The sequence below is a fragment of the Andrographis paniculata genome, unplaced genomic scaffold (assembly GCF_009805555.1).
Source record: "Andrographis paniculata isolate CXL003 unplaced genomic scaffold, ASM980555v1 Contig66END, whole genome shotgun sequence".
Classification (NCBI taxonomy): domain Eukaryota; kingdom Viridiplantae; phylum Streptophyta; class Magnoliopsida; order Lamiales; family Acanthaceae; genus Andrographis; species Andrographis paniculata.
The window spans coordinates 4,905,614-4,925,967 of record NW_026137602.1 but is presented as its reverse complement, the minus strand read 5'-3'; the positions used below and the strand labels follow the sequence as shown (position 1 = coordinate 4,925,967).

Below are 20,354 nucleotides of genomic sequence, written 5' to 3'. Positions count from 1 at the left end.
CAGCAAAAATGTCAGCATCCAAACCAGAGTTCTGTTCGAATGTGTCAACGTGAGTGCCATCATGTATAGGAAAGATGATTCTGCTGCAGAAATGATCAGGATACTCGGAGATGTCAGGGCGCAGGTTAGGATTTTCAACATCACTTTGCCCAAGATCCAGGTATATATATATATATTTCAATTTGTAACCTGTCCATCAGGATTCTTCTTCTTTTCTTGTTGTCGTTTGCTAAATGATTAATAATCGATTTGATGGTGCATATATTTTTTGGAATTTGGAAGGTTGCTTTGGATTGTGGTCTAAGTGTCAGTCCATCAGGATTCTCACTTAACAACATTAGATGGAACCCTAATCACATGGTAGGGATTTTTTTGGCTCAGCCCACCTCTAACATTTAAATTTGATTTTGTAGTTTGAAGGGTAGATGTGTAAATTAATTAATAATGATCATGAACATGAACATGTTTCGTTGGATGAATCAACAATTTCCAGATCGCACTTGCTCTGACTTCCCAGACAGTGTCCAAGAAATGTTCTGTGGCTATTCTTATGTAGCATCAACATCAACGTCAACTTCCACAACTGGGAGGGAATTTAGATTCAGGTAGCCAGGCTGCTGCTGCACCTGCAATTTTTATTTAATTCTTGTGAAAAATTGAAACAACAAATTGTACAGGGATGGGTGAAAGATGAAGATGTTGTATGCACTCATATTTACACCCTTTCCAAATTTAGAGAGGGTATATCTGTATTTGAATTGGGCTGGGCTGGTAAAGTCCAACTTTCATTTTGGGCTTTGTGTTTGTCCTGAATCTCAATACCACCAAACTTTTTTGTTTTGTTGTATGTATTTGTGGATGTTTCTGAATACAGGTCTGTTAAGATTCATTCGTCTTTTCACTCTCTCAGTATTTTCTATATGTTTATATTCCCTTGCAAGAGTAACGTTATTTTTATTTTTTAATAAAGAAAGAGAAAAAAAAAGTGATATTTTGTTATAGAAAGAAAATAGAATAAATTTGAATGACAATTAAAAAAAATATAAGTAGTGAAAATAGAGAAAAAAATATCTGTTTGTATATGTAAATTTAATGCGACAATAATAAAAATTTTGCAATTAGGTTCAAACATAAGAAAGAAGAAAATAAAGTCAACTGAGAAGCAATTAGAGGGATGAAGAGGGAGCAATGGATCCGACATCTACGCTACAGCCAATATATAAATTTCCAGCAATTTATTAATTAATATTGTAACCACGTGAATATATATATATATATATATATGTAAATATGAATATATTCCCTGGAAGCAACGCGTCCTTCATTCAACTGAGTTGAGGTTCTGCTGCAGACATGGAGAAGGAGCAAATGGCTAAACTACGAATAATGTTTCTGTTGCTGCTGTTTATCTGTTTCATGAATGGAGTGGTAGTGAGAAGCGGCGAGTCCAAGCGGAGAAGCGGGAAGGCGGCGCCGAGCCTCTTCATCTTCGGCGACTCCTTCTTCGACGCCGGAAATAACAACTACATCAATACCACAACTCTCGATAGAGCCGATTTCTGGCCCTACGGCGAGACTTACTTCCGCCGACCTACCGGAAGATTCTCCGACGGCCGCCTCATTTCCGATTTCATCGGTATATATATAATCCAATCACCACCAACACACACAAATAACTGCTGCGATTCATGTCCTGATTTTGTGTGCAATGGCGATGGTAGTACGTTGTACCGTACGCATTATATTAATTAACTCAATTGCAAGTTTGCAACTGCAGAACCAATGAGAGTGAATTCCTTTTTCCTAATTGTTGCTGTCATTTCGTAACATGACATGTGTATGTACTACATGTACTGATGTGTATATATATATATAGCTGAGCGTGCAAATCTGCCGTTGATTCCTCCATATCTACAGCCCGGACGAAATATCAAGGGAGATGGAGATGGAGATGGAGATGATGATGATGATGATGATGATGATGATGATGATGAGAAGATGAATGATTGGCAGAGACCGCAATACCATGGAGTGAATTTCGCATCTGGAGGGGCTGGGGCTTTGTCACTCACTTTTCAGGGATTCGTACGTAACTACTATTCTTCTCTTCTCTTTCCCCAATTTAATTAATTAATTCATTTAGTTAACCTAATTAGCTTTTCGATTCATCATCTGAAAATTAAAGACATGCCTATTGTTCCTCTCCCATTCAATTAGTATATAAAATTATTATCCCTACACTACCCTTACTAGCTGCTGCTGATCAATACATACTTCTAGATCATGTAGTTGGTAGGTGATTAATATACCACGCTATGCTATGCTAAAACAGAGGGATATATATATATATATATATACATGGTGGTGAATCGTATATACACACACGATTCCCCTTTATGTCCAAAACTTGTGGTTGAAGACTGTCTACCAGATCTTAAACATTCACATTTTGATCATTAAACTCCGATCCAGCTTGATCAAATATTAATATCTTCATGTTGATGTCTCAACAGATGAGGTATGTAAAGTGTTACGATTGATGGAATAAACTCTATTTTCATTTAAACACAATTAGGGTTCAATATTATATTTATACAAGAGATATATTAGGTAGAATATATATATCAATATATAAAATATATATACTATATATATATCAACATCCCCCCTCAAACTCAAGGTGGAACGGTGGAGCCCAACTTGAGTTTGCTCAAAAATGACTGAAAACGGCCGGGAAGGTGAGGTTTGGTGAATCCGTCGGCCGTCTGATCAGCAGAGGAAATAGGAGACAAGGAGATGCTTCCATGAGCAACGTGATGACGTACAAGGTGACAGTCGATCTCAATGTGCTTCGTACGCTCGTGGAAGACATCATTTGTTGAAATCTTCATGGCGCTCTGACTGTCGCAATGGATAATAGTGGCAGAGGGCTGAGGTACTCCAAGATCAGCCAAAAGCCAGCGAAGCCATAGAAGCTCGGCAGCGGTATCGGCAAGGGCTCTATATTCAGACTCTGCACTGGACCGGGAGACAACCGTCTGTTTCTTGCTGCGCCATGAAATAAGCGAGTCGCCAAGGAAGAAGCAAAACCCGGTGGTCGAGCGGCGATCAGAGGGATCTCCCGCCCAATCAGCGTCAGAATACCCAGTCAAAACTAAGGAGGAACGAGCGGAATAATGAAGTCCATGAAGAAGGGTACCTTTGACGTACCGGAGAATCCGTAGGACAGCAGAATGATGAGTCGTCCGAGGAGCAGACATAAACTGACTGATGATATGGACGGCATAAGCAATATCCGGTCGAGTGACAGTCAGGTAGATGAGACTTCCCACCAGCTGACGATACAAAGTCGGATCATCAAGGGGAACGCCGTCCATCGGAGTAAGACGACAGTCAGAATCAAGAGGTGTAGGAACAGTCTTGGAGTCAGTGAGACCGGCACTAGATAGGAGGTCGGAGGCATACTTGGCTTGAGAGAGATAATTTCCGTCGGAGGTGTCGGAGATCTCAAGTCCTAGGAAGTACCGAAGAGGCCCTAAACTCTTCATCTCGAAGTGACGGTGTAGATGAGCCTGCAACTCGGAGATTCCTGATGCATCATCTCCCGTAATGATCATGTCATCCACATAAAGCAATAAAATAGTAATTCCAGCTGACCCACGTCGAAGGAAGAGAGCCGAATCATGATCACTAGAAGTAAAGCCAAGCTGGAGTAGAGCAGAGCTAAATTTCGAAAACCAAGCTCGAGGTGCCTGTTTCAAACCATATAGGGCACGGCGAAGTTTGCATACCTTAGAAGAGGTAGGAAAACCAGGAGGAGGAGACATGTAGATATCCTCGGATAAATCACCATGCAAGAACGCATTCTTGACATCAAGCTGATGCAGGGGCCACCGACGAGCGGCAGCGATGGCGATAAGACAGCGGACAGAGGTGAGACGAGCAACCGGGGCAAATGTCTCCTCATAGTCGATACCATACTGCTGGGTGTAGCCTTTGGCTACCAAACGCGCCTTGTAGCGCTCGATAGATCCATCAGAGTGAGTTTTGATTCTGAATACCCACTTGCAGCCAATAGGTTTCTTGCCAGGGGGAAGATCAACCATATCCCACGTATGGGTTTTCTCCAAAGCCTGCAACTCCTCAGACATAGCCTGCCGTCACAACGGATCCGCATACGCCTCACGAAAGGACCTGGGCTCATGATGGGACAAGGTGGCAGAGAAGCAGTGATAATCAAGTAAGTGAGTAGGAAGGTGACTAACCCGAGTGGAACGACGAGGGCCAGGATCAGGGGCTGAGATCGAAGTCGTGTCAGGCTCTGGTGGTGGTGATGTATCGGAGTCGAGAGTAGGAGTAGACTCGGGGATCAGCTGCGGTTCAGGAGGCGCAACCGGGACAGCGTCAGGAGCGGGAGACAGAGACGAAGCCGTGTCACTGGAAGGGAATAGAGGTGGAGAGGACAAGGTAAAGAACGGAGACGAACGATCAAAGGGGACTCGGAAGTGAGACAAGGAAGAGAATTTGGTATCCTCCCAAAATGTGACATGACGAGAAATACGTAGCCTATTGGAAATGGGATCCCAACAACGATAACCCTTATGTTCTAACCCGTAGCCCAGGAAGCAACACAGACGCGCGCGAGGTTCTAACTTAGTGCGCTCATGATGAGGGAGGAGGACAAAACTGACACAACCGAAAGGGCGGAGAAGACTATAATCAGGGGTACGATTAAATAGTCTTTCAAAAGGACTGACATTACCTAGGACAGAGGAAGGGACACGATTTATAGCGTGGACAGCGGTGAGTGCGGCTTCCCCCCAAAAGCGATCTGGACAAGAGGCTGATAAGAGAAGGGTGCGGACTGTATCGAGGATATGTCGGTGTTTACGTTCGGCGCGACCATTTTGTGGAGAGGTGTATGGGTAGGAGCGTTGGACAGCAGTACCTTGATCAGATAAGAAACTAAGAAATGATGAATCAGTATACTCAAGAGCATTATCTGTGCGGAGAGTTTTTATGGTAGAGAAAAATTGGGTATGTATCATTTTAGCAAAGGTCATATAAATAGATGGAAGTTCAGAACGATGCCGCAGAAAGTAAATTCATGTAAAACGAGAATAGTCATCAATAAAAATCACAAAATAACGAGAACCATTCATAGACACAGTGGGCGAAGGTCCCCAAATATCCGAGTGAACTAAGGAAAACGGAGTATCCGCAATGGAAGTACTATGAGGAAACGACACAGCAGGTTGTTTTCCCAACGAACAATCCACACAATTAAAAGACTCAAACTTAACAGAACCCAAACTACCCTGACTAATCAAAGACCTGACTTTATTGGAAGATGCATGACTGAGACGACGATGCCACTGAAGGCAGGATGGTGTAGAGGTGGTGGCAGCTGAGATAGAGGGACGAGGGACCTGGAGTGACGTAAGTTCAAATAAGCGGCCCGTCTTCCGGCCCTTCCCAAGAGTCCGCCCGGTTTGCGCGTCCTGAACCTGTACACCAGTAGAAGAAAATATCACGATGAGACCTTGATCAACTAATTGACCAACGGAAATCAGATTTAAGGTTAATTGAGGGATACAGTATGTGTCGGGGAGGGATAAGGATGAGGTGGATGTATGTCCGGTATGGGTGATGCGCATATGGGTACCATTGGCAGTAAGGATAGGAGGTAAGGATGGTGCGGTGGATGTGGAGGTCATAAGGCGTATATCAGAGGTCATATGATTATTGCAAGCAGAATCAAAATACCAAGGAGAGTTACCTGATGTGGTAGACATGGCGGTATTGGAAGATAGAACCTGTTTAAGAAGAGCTTCCAGGTCCTGAATCGTAGGAGGCGCAGGCGCAGGCGCAGCAGAGGCTGTGACAAAGGAGGTACCAGACTGAGGTCCACGAGAATTCCGAGGCTTGTAGTTACTACTTCCAGAGCGAGACGGCCTAGTGGGGCAATACTGTATAGTATGGCCTAAAACATGACAGTAGTGACACTCCACCTTTGGGCAATGACCGAAGTCATGATCAGAGGACTGACATCTTTTGCAACGATGAGAACGACTCTGAGTAGGAGTTCGGGCAGTGACCGCAAGAGCAGAATCAAGCTGAGGAGCCTTAGCTAGGTGGAGACGAGTTTCCTCAAACAGAATCTCCTGAATAGCTGCATCCAAGGTAGGAAGTGGATGCCGATGTAACAAAGAGGCACGAACTGCCTCATACTCTGGACGCAAAGCCATCAAGACCTGAATGAGGCGAAGATGATCAGGACTGATCTCTGCTTGATCCAACCGATGCCAAAGGGGTTACACTTGGGCAAGGAAGTCGTTGATAGATTGTCCTGGTTCCTGTTTTAGATCGTGGAGAGTGCTCCATAACTGATAATAATGTGCCAAACCAGTAGCACGGAAGCGGACTGCCAAGAAATCCCACGCTGCCTTGGCAGTGTCAAATTAGGCAAGCTGAACATGGATCGCCGGAGTGGAAGTATTGCGTAACAAAGTGAGAATTTGATGGTTTTTACTATCCCAATCTTCCAATTTTTCAATATAAGATTCAACAACTGTGGTGGTAGGCGTAACTTCTCCTATAGAAACCGGAGCAATGGGGGCAACTATATCTCCCGTAACAATTCGCCACAATTTCCGACCTATCAAAAAACTTTTCATCGATTGTGCCCACAAACTGTAATTATCTCCGGACATAACAACATTGATCGGAATATGTACATCTATCTTTTCCATAGAAACTCAAGAGAAAACAATATCTCAAACCTCAAGCCGAAAGCCGAAACGACAGAAATCGAATCAAACCCGAAACACAAAAAGTCAACCGGATACAAAAAACTGCTCAAACGGAAGAAGTGAAGATACCATCGCGGAGGAAATCAAATTCCGAACACGACGGTGCAAAGATCGCCGCCAACGGCCGCCGCACGCGCCTCCACGCGCCGGCGAGGCGTCCGGCCGGAAAACACGTCGGGCGCGTGTGTGGCTCACGCGCCGCCGTTCGCCGAACTGTTCCGGTGTCCGGCCGGTCTCGTGACGGCGAAGACGATGGTGGTGGCGGTGACGGTCGGAAGTGGTCGGAAATATGCTATCTGGAATTCGTGGGTTGTTTCGATTTGGTCGGGAAAAAGCATGGCTCTGATACCATGTTACAATTTATGGAATAAACTCTATTTTCATTGAAACACAATTAGGGTTCAATATTATATTTATACAAGAGATATATTAGGTAGAATATATATATCAATATATAAAATATATATACTATATATATATCAACATAAAGCAAATTATTTTACTTTGATACACCAATATATGTATGCATGTATGATTATTGTAAATATTAATTAATAGGCAGAACTCCTAATATTCCTTGTAAGTTAGGTTCGTTCCCACTGCATTTTCACTTTAGACATAAATATACAGCTTTCTTACAACGTTTTTTTAGATACAATTAATGGCTAAGTGTAGTAGTGCCAAACCACAAAAAGTTGAAATCTTCAATCAATGAAATTACTAAAAGGAAACCCTAAATTTCGTAAGTATTCAGTCCTCTCTTTTTTAATTTCTGAGTTGATTGAGGTTGAGGGTACCATTAAAGCTGGTCATGAGAACTACTGGACTTAGAAATGGTGGGCCCAAAATATTATATATCAGTGGGCCAAAAGCCCAATGTAACTTCATAATCGACCCTATGGCCCCCCATTGGCCTTCTGCTTATGTAGTTATGTATTAGTACCTTGTTTTTTCGAAATTATTTGTTCTCTCTTTTACATGCATAATCCGACAGATAGAGGCATCCATTGAAATAGAAATTGAAAAATTCAGTCAGTTATGAATCCCATTCAACAAAATAATTAATACAATTAATCTCTGTAATTTAATTTCTATAAGCATACAGTACATATACATTGTTGGTATTCATATATCTGCACGTACTGCAGGTTATTGATCTGAGAACACAGCAAAAATACTACGAGAAGGAGATTGCAGAATTAAGGAACAAGCTGGGAGACGAAGAAGCAGCAGCAATATCATCGAGTGCCGTGTACATGTTCAGCATTGGCACCAATGACTATATCAGCCCTTTCCTCCTAAATTCAAGTGTGCTGTCATCTTATGCTCCCTCGGAATATGTGGAAATGGTGATCGGCAACCTCACCCTTGTCCTAAAAGTAATTATTAATTGAATTCCCATGCATATATATAGTATTAATCACTAGTCTAATTATTAGTTTGTACGTGAAACATTGCATAAATTAATAAAGTGATTATATATGTATGTATGTGTGCGTGGATGCAGGCCATATACGAAAATGGGGGCAGGAAATTTGTGTTTCTGAATCTGGGGGAACTGGGGTGTCTACCAGGCTTGAGAATACTACTACCGCTGCAAAATTACCCTGCTGGTGAAGGTGAAGGCGGCATTAATAATAACAACAATGGAAGAAAGTGCTTGGAGGAGGCTTCAGATTTAGCAAGACTGCACAACAAAGCACTGAGCAAAATGCTGTCAAGAATGGAAGAGGAACACTACTACTACTACCATGGTAATGGTAATGGTAATGGTAATGGTAATGGTAATGGTAATGATAATGGTAATGATACTGATGATGATGGGGGGTTGAAGTTGAAGTTGAAGTTGAAGTATTTGATCTATGACTTCAATGGGAGCCTGGGCCAGATGAGGGCATTCCCGGAGAAGTATGGGTTGAGGGAAGGAGAAAGGGCATGCTGTGGGAGTGGGCATTGGAATGGGGTATTCAGCTGTGGAGGGAAGAGGGTGATGGGTGAGGAGTATGAGGTGTGTGAGAAGCCCGGGGAGTTTGTGTTCTGGGACTCGTATCACCTCACCCAATCTGTCTACAAGCAAATGGCAGACCAGATGTGGTGCAGGCAAACATCATCCCCTTACAACCTCCGCAACCTCTTCTTCGATATTTAATCATGCAGGTAATTAATTAATCTACTGCATTGCTATTTGCTAATATAATACTCCATAATCGATGCATGGTGTTTAATTATATTCTAATAAGCATGAAAGTAGTAATGCTTGCTTTATTTTGGCTCTGGCTCACGTCACGTGACACGTGATATATATATATAATTAGTTGTTGTTATATATATATATATATATGCAATGCATGTTGTGTTGTGTTGTGTGCATGGGAGTGGGAGTGTATGTGATACTTACTAGTACGTATAATGATTGTGATTGTGACGTGCCGAGTCTGAACTGGAAGTTAATTAAAATTCCTATTCCTATTATATATACACAACTGTTACGGTATGGTATTAGTAAGTAGTACTAGTTAAAGTCGCTTGTCAATGTCATAGTGTTGTAGTGTATTTTTCTTTTCTTGTAAGTGGGGTGGGGTAGGTCGACTAGACTGACTGACTGACACCAATAATGAATGAATGGTATCTTGATTAATTATTTTGATTTTGCCCTGTCTGTGCCCGTCTCTCTCACTCTAATCTAATGTGTGTGGTAATTGAGACGATGATTTGATTCCAAATTCAAATTCAAATTCCAATCCATCGTCTGTCCATTTAATTTCATCCGCCCCTCTTTATTCGTAACTTTGTTGATTCGTGATACCATGGCATCATATATGCTACGATAAGAAGGAATAATAATAATAATAATAACAACAACAACCAATAAAAGAGAATATGAATGAATGAAGCAGGCAATTCCATTCCATTGCTGCGAGTTCCCTCCTAATAATTAATACCTCTCTTTAATTACTTTTACTTTTCACTTTCATTTTTGGATCGGATTCGGATGTTAATTGGGCTTGGCTTGATTGGGGTATGACTTACTTAAGTTATATAAAAATCAACATTCATTTAATTATTAATTAAGTAATAATCATCATAATTGACAAGTTGCTTGCTACTGTATGTGTATATAATTGGAAAGGAGAGTTGAGCAATTGCAAGTAATGAAAGCTATTTATTCATTTATATATCTATTAATTAATTAATTAATTAATTAATGATTATAAGGCATGATCAAAGTGGGAGAGCAGGTAGGTGCGATGTATTCATATTCATATTCATATTCATATTTGACTTGTGCGGGAGGGAGGCTGAGGCTGAGGCTGAGCATATGCTGTTCCCAACTGGCAGTGGCAGGGAGGCATATTCTGCTCTGCCACGCCGCCCATACGTTCCTCCTCTTATTATAATAATAATAATAATCATCACATAATCGTATAAGCAGACTTAATCTCTATTTCTCTTTCTCTTTTCTGTCAATGATTCATTTTCTAATCTCTATTTCTATTTCTATTGTATGTATGTATGGGTTCAAATTTAATTTAATTTAATTTAAACCATACCTATACGGCTATACTACTACTACTCAACCAACCTGCTTGAATTTTTGAATCCATAACATAACCTTGTGACTGATTGCAAGATCACCCACCCTCCCACCCACCGTGTCGATTAATTTGACCACTATTAACAATATGGCTGCAAATAAATCTAATGTGCATCAAATTTTATTGCAACGCCATTGTCCATGTGCTACAATGTCATCATTTCATACATACATACACACACACACACTACTTGATTGATTTATTGGTGAAATAAATGATAATAATAATATTATTTCCACCTCCATTCAATACACCACTAGACGTATATGTGTATCACAATCATAATAATAATAATAATAATAATCACAAGAACAATTACGTATATGCCATATTCCCTTCCTTCAAAGCAATTGTTTTTATTTTTATTTTTTGTGTGGACGCAGTCGTCGCTTGCTCATCTCTGCTCCATTTCCTCTCCTCTCCTCTGCTCTGCTCTGCTGCCGCCGATCTAAGCCCCCCGCAAGAAAGACTCGCCCTTTTCATTCTCTAATAATTGTATATTTGAGTTTCTCCCGTTTTTTATTTTTTATTTTTATTTTCATTTTTATATTTTTTAGTGGACATGATCCATCTCATTGTATAAATTTTCCTGACTACAGGATGTTGTAATTTAGATTTTGATTAAGATTTATACATGTATGTTGTGAGGGATGTTTAGGGATTGTGCTGCAGAGTTGACTCGGACAGACAATTATTTAGGCTTGTAGAACGGGGCTCCGGAGGCGGGAATGGGAACCGTGGCCATGTGTAATGAAGAAAAGCTTCAGAATAAGCTGGAGCTCAATTATGGTGATGGCTGCGGGAATTACTTGCACAAGTTCAGGCTCTATGAGACTCATTCGGTATATATTTTTTCCGGCCGATTTGTTGATTTTGTAGAATCTTAAAATTCGGACCTTGAGTTTTGTTTGGAATGCTGAAAGATTGCTGATTTCTTGGTGGAAACTGGTTTCGGTTTTATGCACAAGGTGCTGATTATTAATTACGGCTATTTGGTTTGTATTAAGACTTAAGAGCAACGGATGGTGGAGAATTGGCAACGATCTTAATTCAGATAATAAGCAGAGCCATTTCTAAATATAGAATATGTTAGTCTTTGCTTAATCTGGTTGAAATATAGATTTCTTGTCCATTTTAAGTTCCACAGGACCATTTCAAGAAAATTGATCCAAATATGATCTGGTTGTTTTATCCCCTATCATGTCTTTTTTTAAAAAAAATAAAATATAAAAATCTTTAATTGGATACATAGTGATCATTACTGTGGCTTTAGGTTATAGAGCTTTTGTTGGATTTAGAGTGGTTACTAAAAGCATAAGACTTAGAGAGATGGCTGTATAAAAGATTTATAGACACAGTTTCTTGTTCCATCGTACTAAAGTGGTGCAACTTCCTTGGTGGTGATATTGCACTTTAGGATGATTGACATGTGCAGGTAAGATGAGATGACATGGAAGTGGGAATCGGAATCAATCTGAGTGCATTGTCAAAATTTTTAAGCACGTGCATGTTTGTTTTTCTTATTGCATTTATTACAAGCATTCTTTGAATCTCTATCCTTGCTCCTAAATGTTTTGATTACATTTTGGATTTAGTATTGTTAATTAATTACTGTTGTTATTTTGTTAAGCTGCTATGTTGAGTTGTTGACTTTGTCGACTATTTTAAGACTCATTGCTAAAATTGGTTATAATAATTTAGGAAATTGTTGTCTTGCTCTCAATTGACATGTTATCTCATGCAGTTAATATTGTTGTCCTGAAATTTTGTGTTTAATCTAGTTTTGCAATCAGATTACTAATATGCTTCCTGATGTTGTAGAACTTTTATATGATTGGGCGGGACAAAAACCGAACAAATTGGAGAGTCTTGAAGATTCACAGGTTATATGTGTCGGAACTAAGCATCACCGAAGACTCCACATTATATTCCGAAGGTGAATGCTGCGACCTCCTAAAAAGGATTCATGAAGGGAACAAATCTACTGGTGGTCTGAAATTTGTTACCACTTGCTATGGAATTGTTGGTACGTTTATCATCAAAATTCCTGCCTCAACAAATTGATTAATACAACCCACCAAAAGAGGAGTTTTCCTGATTTTGCTTTATTTGATGACAGGATTCATACAATTTTTGGGGCCTTATTACATGCTGCTTATAACTAAAAGAAAAAAGATTGGCACAATTTGTGGTCATGCAGTATATTGCATTGACAAGAGCGAGATGATTCAGATACCCAATTCCACTCTGCTCTCACATATGGCTAATTCTAAAATTGAAAACAGGTCTTTGTCAATTCTGCATGTAAATGTAAATTTGCACTGTTATTATGAGAGAACCAAACATAAGACTAACTATACTTTATTTTCTTATGTACATTTAGTATTACTTATCATAAATGTTGTTGTTTGGCTAGTCACTTTTATCTTGATGCAGTATCTATTGCCAATTCTGCTCTGTGGAAGTAACATCTGTAATATTTTATGATACACCCTTCTGTGAGCATCTGTGTCATATGATTCTGCATGAGAATTAGTTCCTATACACTAGCATTTGACTGTTGATTACTGAAGCAAACAAATTTTCATTTTAATAGCATACAGCACTTCCCTAAGTGCAGTCTGAATAGTTAAATTGCTGTTAGTTCCCATTATCAGTCTTACCCAGCAAATGCACAGCGGCAAAACCATATGGTGTTATGATGTTAATTTAACATGTTGAATGACACAAGGTATCGCCAGAATTTTCAGGCAGACATCTTTTGCTTTCTGGTTCTATGTTATTTATCTCTGAGCTTTTATATTTACCCCTTTAACTGGATTCCCATTCACTTTAATTGCCTCTGCCTTTTCTCTTGTTGATAACTAGATACAAGAAGCTTGTACGTGCGGTGGATCTTACAAAGGACTTCTTTTTTAGCTACTCCTACCATGTTATGCTTAGTCTTCAAAAAAATCTTAGCAGTCATGAAACAGGGTTATCCCTCTATGAGACAATGTTTGTCTGGAACGAGTTCTTAACCAGTGGGATTCGGAAGAAGCTAAAGAATTCAATCTGGACTGTGGCATTGGTTCATGGATTTTTTAAACAGGTACTCAGTGATAAAAAAGTTCTTTATGGTTGATTCTATTTTATTTATGTTCCCTTTTATCATATCATATACTATTCCCAATACTGTACCTTGCAGTTGGCGTTCTTATTAACTTCTATATTCAATTAATTAATTGTTTTTTTTTTAACCATGGATGTCAGGAAAATTGCATTTCTTGCTGTCATAGGTTTGTTGGTTTCCATCCTTCATTTTTGTCTTTTGAAACTATTCCAAATGTACCTGTAGACTCATTAATTACTCTTCATAAAGATGCCACTTAACCTTTTATGTATATGGTGTTGCTTGGATTCATATTTATGTCGCTTTAACTTATTAGTATGGAGCACATGGTTTATCGGTATACTCTATGCGTCTTATATTTAGATTTCTTCATTCTTCTAACCATGAAGACTCATGTGATGTTTTTTTTTTTTATTTTTTTATTTTTTAAACAGATTAAACTTTCTGTATCCGGTCGTGACTTCAATTTAATCCTTATTGCTAGGCGTTCACGTCATTATGCTGGAACCAGGTAACTAAACATATGCGATTATGATACTATTCCTCAATGTTTCATAATATACATCTGTTTCATTCTATTGATTGGCTATATGTCCATTTAGTATAGACAAACAGGCAAATAAACTACTGTCTCATTGCCAAAAGATATCTTATACGTGTGTATGCTTGTGTGTTTTTTTTGTAAAAGCAATTTCTCATTTTGAGATCTATATTTCTTGTTTTAAAATAGTTCTACAGTATGTATTGTGCATGATTGGGATACTATATCTTGCATGGTTACTTGTATATCAAAAATAGTTTCTGATTGTGGATTTAAGGCCTGCATTGAACTAGGACGAATTTACAACGAGAATTCAAAGAAGTGAAATGTTGTTCCATCTGTATGCCAAACCTCTCAATGCCGCTTTTATACTACAGGTATTTAAAACGTGGGGTGAATGAGAAGGGGCGTGTGGCTAATGATGTAGAGACTGAACAAATTGTCCTCGAGGATGTGGAGGAAGGATGCCCCATACAAATATCATCTGTTGTGCAGAATCGGGGATCAATACCCCTCTTTTGGTCTCAGGAGACTTCTCGCTTGAATATTAAGCCTAATATCACATGTACGGTTTGTAATGCAGGTGATATAATCTAAATTGTTTTGCAACTTATTTTCTTCGCTGACTGTGTCTTTTTCAGTATCAAAGAGAGATGACAAGTATGAAGCCACCAAACTTCACTTTGAGAATCTTGTCAAGAGATATGGGAATCCTATCATCATATTGAATTTGATCAAGGTACAACATTATATTGAAGTGAGATTAGAATGTCATGTTCTTCCTTATCTTTATGTTCTTCTGTTAGCTGGATTAAATTCACAGTTAATACCTCATTCATTTTATGAGTAACAGACTCGGGAGAAGAAACCAAGAGAATCTGTCCTCCGGGCAGAATTTGCTAAGGCTATTGAAGTTATAAACAAGGACCTTCCACCTGAAAATAGACTGAAGTTCCTTCACTGGGATTTGAGTAAATACTCCAGAAAGTATAAGTCACACAATTTTTTCATTTCTTTTCTCTCAGTTACGTTATGCTTATGCATACAGCTTACTCATAAATATACTTGCGGATTTTACAGTAAAGCAGCTAGTGTCTTGCTATACCTGGTCAAAGTAGCAGATAATGCATTGGATTTAACTGGTTTCTTTTACTGTCAAGTGCTACCAGCTTCAAGGTGAGAAAAATGGAGAAACTGCTCCCAGTGTGACATGGTCATCTACTTTTGTCTGTGTGGAATAAATAAGCTGAATAATCTCACAATTTATTGAATGCATTTTATGCCTTGACTCTTGCACTATTTGTCAATCTGTAGGTGCTAATTTTTTGATGTTTGGAACTATATTATCGTTGTTAGAAATGTATACTGCTATTCAAGATTGATGTAGCTGTGCAAGGTTCTCTTTGCATGAGTCTTTTTTTTTTTTCCTTCTGTGAATTTCTGGAAGCCTTGAAAATATTATGGGTATCTATATTTGTATACAGAGACATTTTTTCTTTGTTTTCTTATTTGGCAGTTTTGTCTCTGGCTGATGTCACTTTTTCGGAGCTTTCTTAGGAACTTGTTGTATTGTCATTCAAAAAAAAAAACTCCACTTCCTTTCATTGTGCAATTCTGTGAACTACCAATTGACACTTTGATCCTGTTCTCGTTCCTGAACTTGATTGCCTATCTACTTTATTGCAGACAGCTTCAATGTAGTAACAACTGCAACGGCTATGGTACCGATGAGGATTTTGGAGCTGGGATTAATGATCCTCATAACTTGGATGCCAAAACTCCTAGGGTTCTTGATGGTGATGCAAATCAAAATCAATTTATCAAGCCTCCACAGTTTCAGAAAGGCGTTTTAAGAACAAATTGCATAGACTGTTTAGATCGCACAAATGTTGCACAATATGTGTATGGGCTGGTTGCCCTTGGTTACCAATTACATGCTTTAGGATATATTGATTATCCTAGCATTAATTTAGACTCCCATTTAGCTGACGAATTAATGACAATTTATGAAGCCATGGGGGACACACTTGCCCTACAATACGGAGGATCTGCAGCCCACAATAAGGTAAACACTGGATCTACAAAAGTTGAAGCAGTTTTTCATTGTTCAAAGCAGTTCTCAAGCAAGTTTTGCTCAATATTTTCCTTTAAAGTCTTGGCTGACCGCTTACTCTCTGGGTGGACTCAGCAGTATAGAAATGTTGACTTGCATGCATGCATGCCAAAATATTAATCTTTATCTGTTAGTAGCATGACACACACACACACATATATATTTTTAACAATGTAACAGAAAATGGATGTTTCCAAATTTTAATAATGGTCCATCTTGATTGCTCGTGTATAAGCTTACTGCCAGCTGTATTGGTAGTTTGTGGTATCGCTGTTATTAAATGTCTGATTGCTCCATCTTGATTGCTCGTGTATAAGCTTACTGCTAGCTGTATTGGTAGTTTGTGGTATCGCTGTTATTAAATGTCTGATTGCTCATGTTCTGTTATTTAACAGATATTTTCAGAGAGAAGAGGCCAGTGGAAAGCTGCAACACAGTCACAGGAATTCTTGAGAACACTTCGACGTTACTATAGTAATGCTTACATGGATGCCGAGAAGCAAGATGCCATAAATGTGTAAGTGAATTGTTCACAAATTTAGCAGACTTTTTTTTTTTTTTTATCAATCCAACACTTTGATGTTTTTTTTACTATTTTTTGTTTTTCATTTTTATTTTTTCGACAAACAATATATTACTATTATACTAACTGATTCTGAAGTTGTTAATAACAACATTAGGTTTTGATTTTCATGAGCAGGTTCTTGGGGCATTTCCAACCACAGCTGGGTAAACCTGACCTCTGGGAACTGGATTCTGATCAGCATTTCAATGTGGGAAGCCGTGGATCTGATTTTGGGGAAGAACATGCTAGGTAGTGTTCAGATGTGTACCTACAATCTCAGTTATACACCTGTCCATAATTCCAGTGAATTCAGCATCCAGCAGAAATTGACTTGTTTTTACAATGTTATAACTTGTTTAGTCACGCCTTGTCCCTAAAACACTTTATGATGCAAGTTTCGTTGATGTTGCACTTCTAGTTGTTTGCTATCCTTTCTTGGATTCTCTCTAAATTTACCCAGTCCACCATACATTAGCACCTATTCCTAGTACCAGTTTATTGCTATGGTTTGGTCCGCACAGAACATTTGAGTTTGATCTGAAGATCCATACCATTTATTCATATGCCATATATCAATGATTGATGGAATCTATTCAAGGGCAACCTTATCGAGTAACTCACTCAGTATGCATACATAACTGAACTTGCAGGTCCATAATCAAAAGGTCATTTTCTGATGGGAATATTCTTGGTGAGAGCAACTCAGCTATTGACGATGAGAAGGTTATGCTAAAGGAAATTTCTCTTGAACCGTTACCTGTAAAGGCTCAAGACTGTAATGTCAGTCTTTCTGAATCCAATCCAGATATTTCAACCCGTGTAAGGGATATATCTTATGTGAGGTATGTTGAATACTAGATAACTAATGTTTTTGTGATACATGCTAACCATCCATAAAGCTCTTTCCTCTGTAATTCATGAGAGATATGCCTGCTGTATATTATATTCCTTCTTAAAAAAGTGCTCATTGACAGCTTTGTAGAAGTAACTTGTACGTCAATTACTTGCTGCATGGTGTTTTTGTTTGTGTACTCAAACTTCTATCTCTGACATTTACATTTACTTCTATACTGTACTAGTATGCTTCTAAGCAAACTCTTTTCCTTGTTGTATTTCTGCTGCTTTTCATCATTTTCTTGTATGAGGGAGAACTATTAAGGATATTAGAAGGTTGATCTTGTGTATATACATACTAGATAATTCACAAAATTTCTGTCTAGTCAAACCATGCAATTGCTTTTCAACCATCCTGGATTAGTTTATAGTAAATACTTATGTAGTCTCCTATCCATAGAAGAAGGCAGGTGGTTTGCAGGAAAGTGCATCCCACATTAGGTAGTTAATTGAATCTAAACTGAATGGACATTGCATTTTGTGTTGGTTTTAAGGGCAGTGTTTGAAACACAGACCTAATGTTTTTGGCACTGCAACAATGTACAACTTTCCTGTAGTGTTGCATTGGATCTTTCATTCTCACAGCATCTATTTTGTAGATACACCCCAGGTATGTCACGCAGACAGCTTTTTCCCGACATGCAACCGGAGCTGAATGTTGACAACGACAGCATATGTTTTGTGGAACGTGGAGGTTCATTCAACTGCTCAAACTTTCTTGACATTGATAGGATTTCTTCATCAGGAAATTCATGTGAAGATGAAACATACGAAAGGTATATCCTTTGTTAGCAAATTATTTCATCTTGCTTACTGTCGCCATCATTTTGGAAAATACTGAGTATCAATCTTATCCTATTCTATTTGGTGATCAAAGATCAACTCTTATTGGATCTTCCTCTATTGGGTTGTCTTCTGGTGAAATCAGAGTGGATAGAATCCCGTCCTGTCCGTCGGGTTCAAGTTTGAAGGTCAGTTAACTTGCTTGAATCTTCTTGTTTAACATGCATTCTTGACACATAGTTTGTTGTTCCAGGGAAAGGAGGTGGCTGCTGGTGATGTTAACCACGGTGGTGACTATTCCCAGCCGTTTTTGCAATGGATTGCTAGTGATAATCTGCTCTTTCATTTTTGATACAGATACATATATACATACATGCATATTTGGTACTCTCAAAATTGTACAGGTGCAGTTTCTCCAAAGTTATGGGTCAATCATATTTATAATAATGTTATTGTTATTTTTCCGTTACTGCAATTCTTCTTCGTTTTATTTTTCTTTACCCCCTTCTGTGATTACAGTTCTTTGTAATCTTATTTGGGTTCGGTTCTTGATTGCCATATTAACTCTTACGATTGAAATTTTAGAACCACACTGTGAAGAAGATGATCAGAAAGAAATGAAACAGGTAGTTTGATTGGTAGGTGAATCAGTCCATTTCTAATACATGAAACTAGTAAGATGAAATGCAAGACTATTCACGGCAATAATGGCAATATAAATGCCCAAACATTAATCTAACTGCAATCTTGGACTTGCGTTGTGCTCAGGATATGGCAATCTGTACGGTCTTGGACTTGGAGGGCGGCGGCGGCAGCTTCTCCACCACCACCGTCAGCACCCCATTCTCACATTTCGCGCTAATAGCCGACAAATTGCAATTCTCCGGTAGCCGGAATTTCCTCATCAGCTTCTGCGCCGCCGGCGGCTTCCTCTCCAGCCTTATGTACTTGCATCCTTCTTCTTCATCCAATCCGTTCTCCCTTTTCCTCTTCCCGTTGCTCTTCAACACCAGCGTGTTCTCATCCTCCACAGTCACCTGCATTCACACCCCAAAATCATATTAATACCTTTTTTCTTTTTCGATAAAAAAATTCTTCAAACCCCAACAGCTTCTGAGAATTGAGAAGGGTTACTTTCCCGTACCTGAATGTCGGATTTGGACAGGCCAGGAACGTCTACGTAGAAGAGGTATTCCTTGGGAGTCTCCAGAATGTCCGCCGGAAAACCAGCGGATCCGCCGCCCGTTAGGTGTTGCTGGGTGCTGCTATCATTGGAGCGCGAAGCTGAGTGCATGAGTTTCTCAACCGCATCCGGGAAATTGAGCAGCTCGGTCATGGCTTCCACCACAGAGCTCATGGCTTCCGTTCCGAGATTCTCTCAAGCCTAGAAAGTGCTCGATGAAATACAGTTGCAGTGACGCTGATTCCTGATTGGGTTAGCGAGTCTCTGTTCTGTTCTGCTCTACTCAAACTCTTAAAACGGGTGAAGGAACGTTCGAGAGGAAAACTCCAAGAAGAGTCTAGAAGGGACGGGCAGTACCTGGATAAGCAAGCAAGGGGACACTTGGTTCCATTAAAAGCGCATCGTCATCCTCTTGCTACTATTATTGGAAGAACGTATTTTTATCAAACTATTCAAGACTTTGAATTACGTAAGAAAAAGTCAGAAAGGTCTTTTTTTTTCTCTCCCATTTTCCATGCCCAAATTTGTCTTCTAAATCACAAGTCTTTATGAATGATCACTGTATTTGATTGCAGGCAACGCGGCGTGGCAAGACAATGGATGTGGTATGACTGATGGAGGCTGTGTCTGTGGTACCATGAGGTGAATATCATCTTCCATCAATGAAATTCGATTACAGCTTTGAGATACCTAATGAGTTTAACTGCTTGGATTCCTATTTTGGGCTTGGGCTTGTGTTTGAGATTGGGTTAATT

At 39.3% G+C, this 20,354-nt stretch overlaps 3 protein-coding genes across 6 annotated transcripts; 2 read left to right on the top strand and 1 right to left on the bottom strand.

Moving 5' to 3' along the window:
* The first annotated feature begins 1,353 nt into the window (after window positions 1-1,353).
* On the top strand, window positions 1,354-9,422 carry LOC127262915 (GDSL esterase/lipase 5-like). The gene is made up of 4 exons (XM_051291782.1): window positions 1,354-1,636; window positions 1,877-2,085; window positions 7,961-8,191; window positions 8,320-9,422. The coding sequence occupies exons 1-4, from the start codon at window positions 1,354-1,356 to the stop codon at window positions 8,959-8,961; spliced, it is 1,365 nt and encodes a 454-aa protein (XP_051147739.1). The 3' UTR covers window positions 8,962-9,422.
* A 1,326-nt stretch (window positions 9,423-10,748) lies between these two features.
* On the top strand, window positions 10,749-18,885 carry LOC127263191 (phosphoinositide phosphatase SAC2-like). 4 transcript variants are annotated; one of them, XM_051292212.1, is made up of 17 exons: window positions 10,749-10,903; window positions 11,067-11,250; window positions 12,230-12,434; window positions 12,528-12,693; window positions 13,277-13,499; window positions 13,955-14,031; window positions 14,439-14,626; window positions 14,703-14,800; window positions 14,915-15,048; window positions 15,142-15,237; window positions 15,748-16,126; window positions 16,570-16,691; window positions 16,875-16,988; window positions 17,390-17,581; window positions 18,233-18,409; window positions 18,511-18,604; window positions 18,670-18,885. In XM_051292212.1, exons 2-17 carry the CDS (start codon window positions 11,137-11,139, stop codon window positions 18,766-18,768), a joined length of 2,478 nt encoding a protein of 825 aa, XP_051148169.1. In that variant the 5' UTR covers window positions 10,749-10,903; window positions 11,067-11,136; the 3' UTR covers window positions 18,769-18,885. The 4 variants fall into 4 exon arrangements, with proteins under 4 accessions (XP_051148169.1, XP_051148170.1, XP_051148168.1 ...); XM_051292213.1 differs by having other exon boundaries at window positions 10,758-11,250; window positions 18,562-18,604; XM_051292211.1 differs by having other exon boundaries at window positions 10,758-11,250.
* A 140-nt stretch (window positions 18,886-19,025) lies between these two features.
* LOC127263193 (17.4 kDa class III heat shock protein) lies at window positions 19,026-20,101 on the bottom strand. The gene is made up of 2 exons (XM_051292216.1): window positions 19,561-20,101; window positions 19,026-19,453 (listed from the first exon to the last, which is right to left on the bottom strand). The coding sequence occupies exons 1-2, from the start codon at window positions 19,771-19,773 to the stop codon at window positions 19,181-19,183; spliced, it is 486 nt and encodes a 161-aa protein (XP_051148173.1). The 5' UTR covers window positions 19,774-20,101; the 3' UTR covers window positions 19,026-19,180.
* Window positions 20,102-20,354: the final 253 nt, after the last annotated feature.

Coding starts and splice junctions, on each gene's coding strand:
- LOC127263193 (XM_051292216.1), bottom strand. CDS start 19,773: ATGAGCTCTGTGGTGGAAGCCATGACCGAGCTGCTCAATTTCCCGGAT. Junction 19,454..19,560: donor TGTCCAAATCCGACATTCAG/GTACGGGAAAGT, acceptor GTGTGAATGCAG/GTGACTGTGGAGGATGAGAA.
- LOC127263191 (XM_051292212.1), top strand. CDS start 11,137: ATGGGAACCGTGGCCATGTGTAATGAAGAAAAGCTTCAGAATAAGCTG. Junction 12,435..12,527: donor CACTTGCTATGGAATTGTTG/GTACGTTTATCA, acceptor ATTTGATGACAG/GATTCATACAATTTTTGGGG. Junction 16,989..17,389: donor TTTGGGGAAGAACATGCTAG/GTAGTGTTCAGA, acceptor CTGAACTTGCAG/GTCCATAATCAAAAGGTCAT.
- LOC127262915 (XM_051291782.1), top strand. CDS start 1,354: ATGGAGAAGGAGCAAATGGCTAAACTACGAATAATGTTTCTGTTGCTG. Junction 2,086..7,960: donor CACTCACTTTTCAGGGATTC/GTACGTAACTAC, acceptor CACGTACTGCAG/GTTATTGATCTGAGAACACA. Junction 8,192..8,319: donor ACCTCACCCTTGTCCTAAAA/GTAATTATTAAT, acceptor GCGTGGATGCAG/GCCATATACGAAAATGGGGG.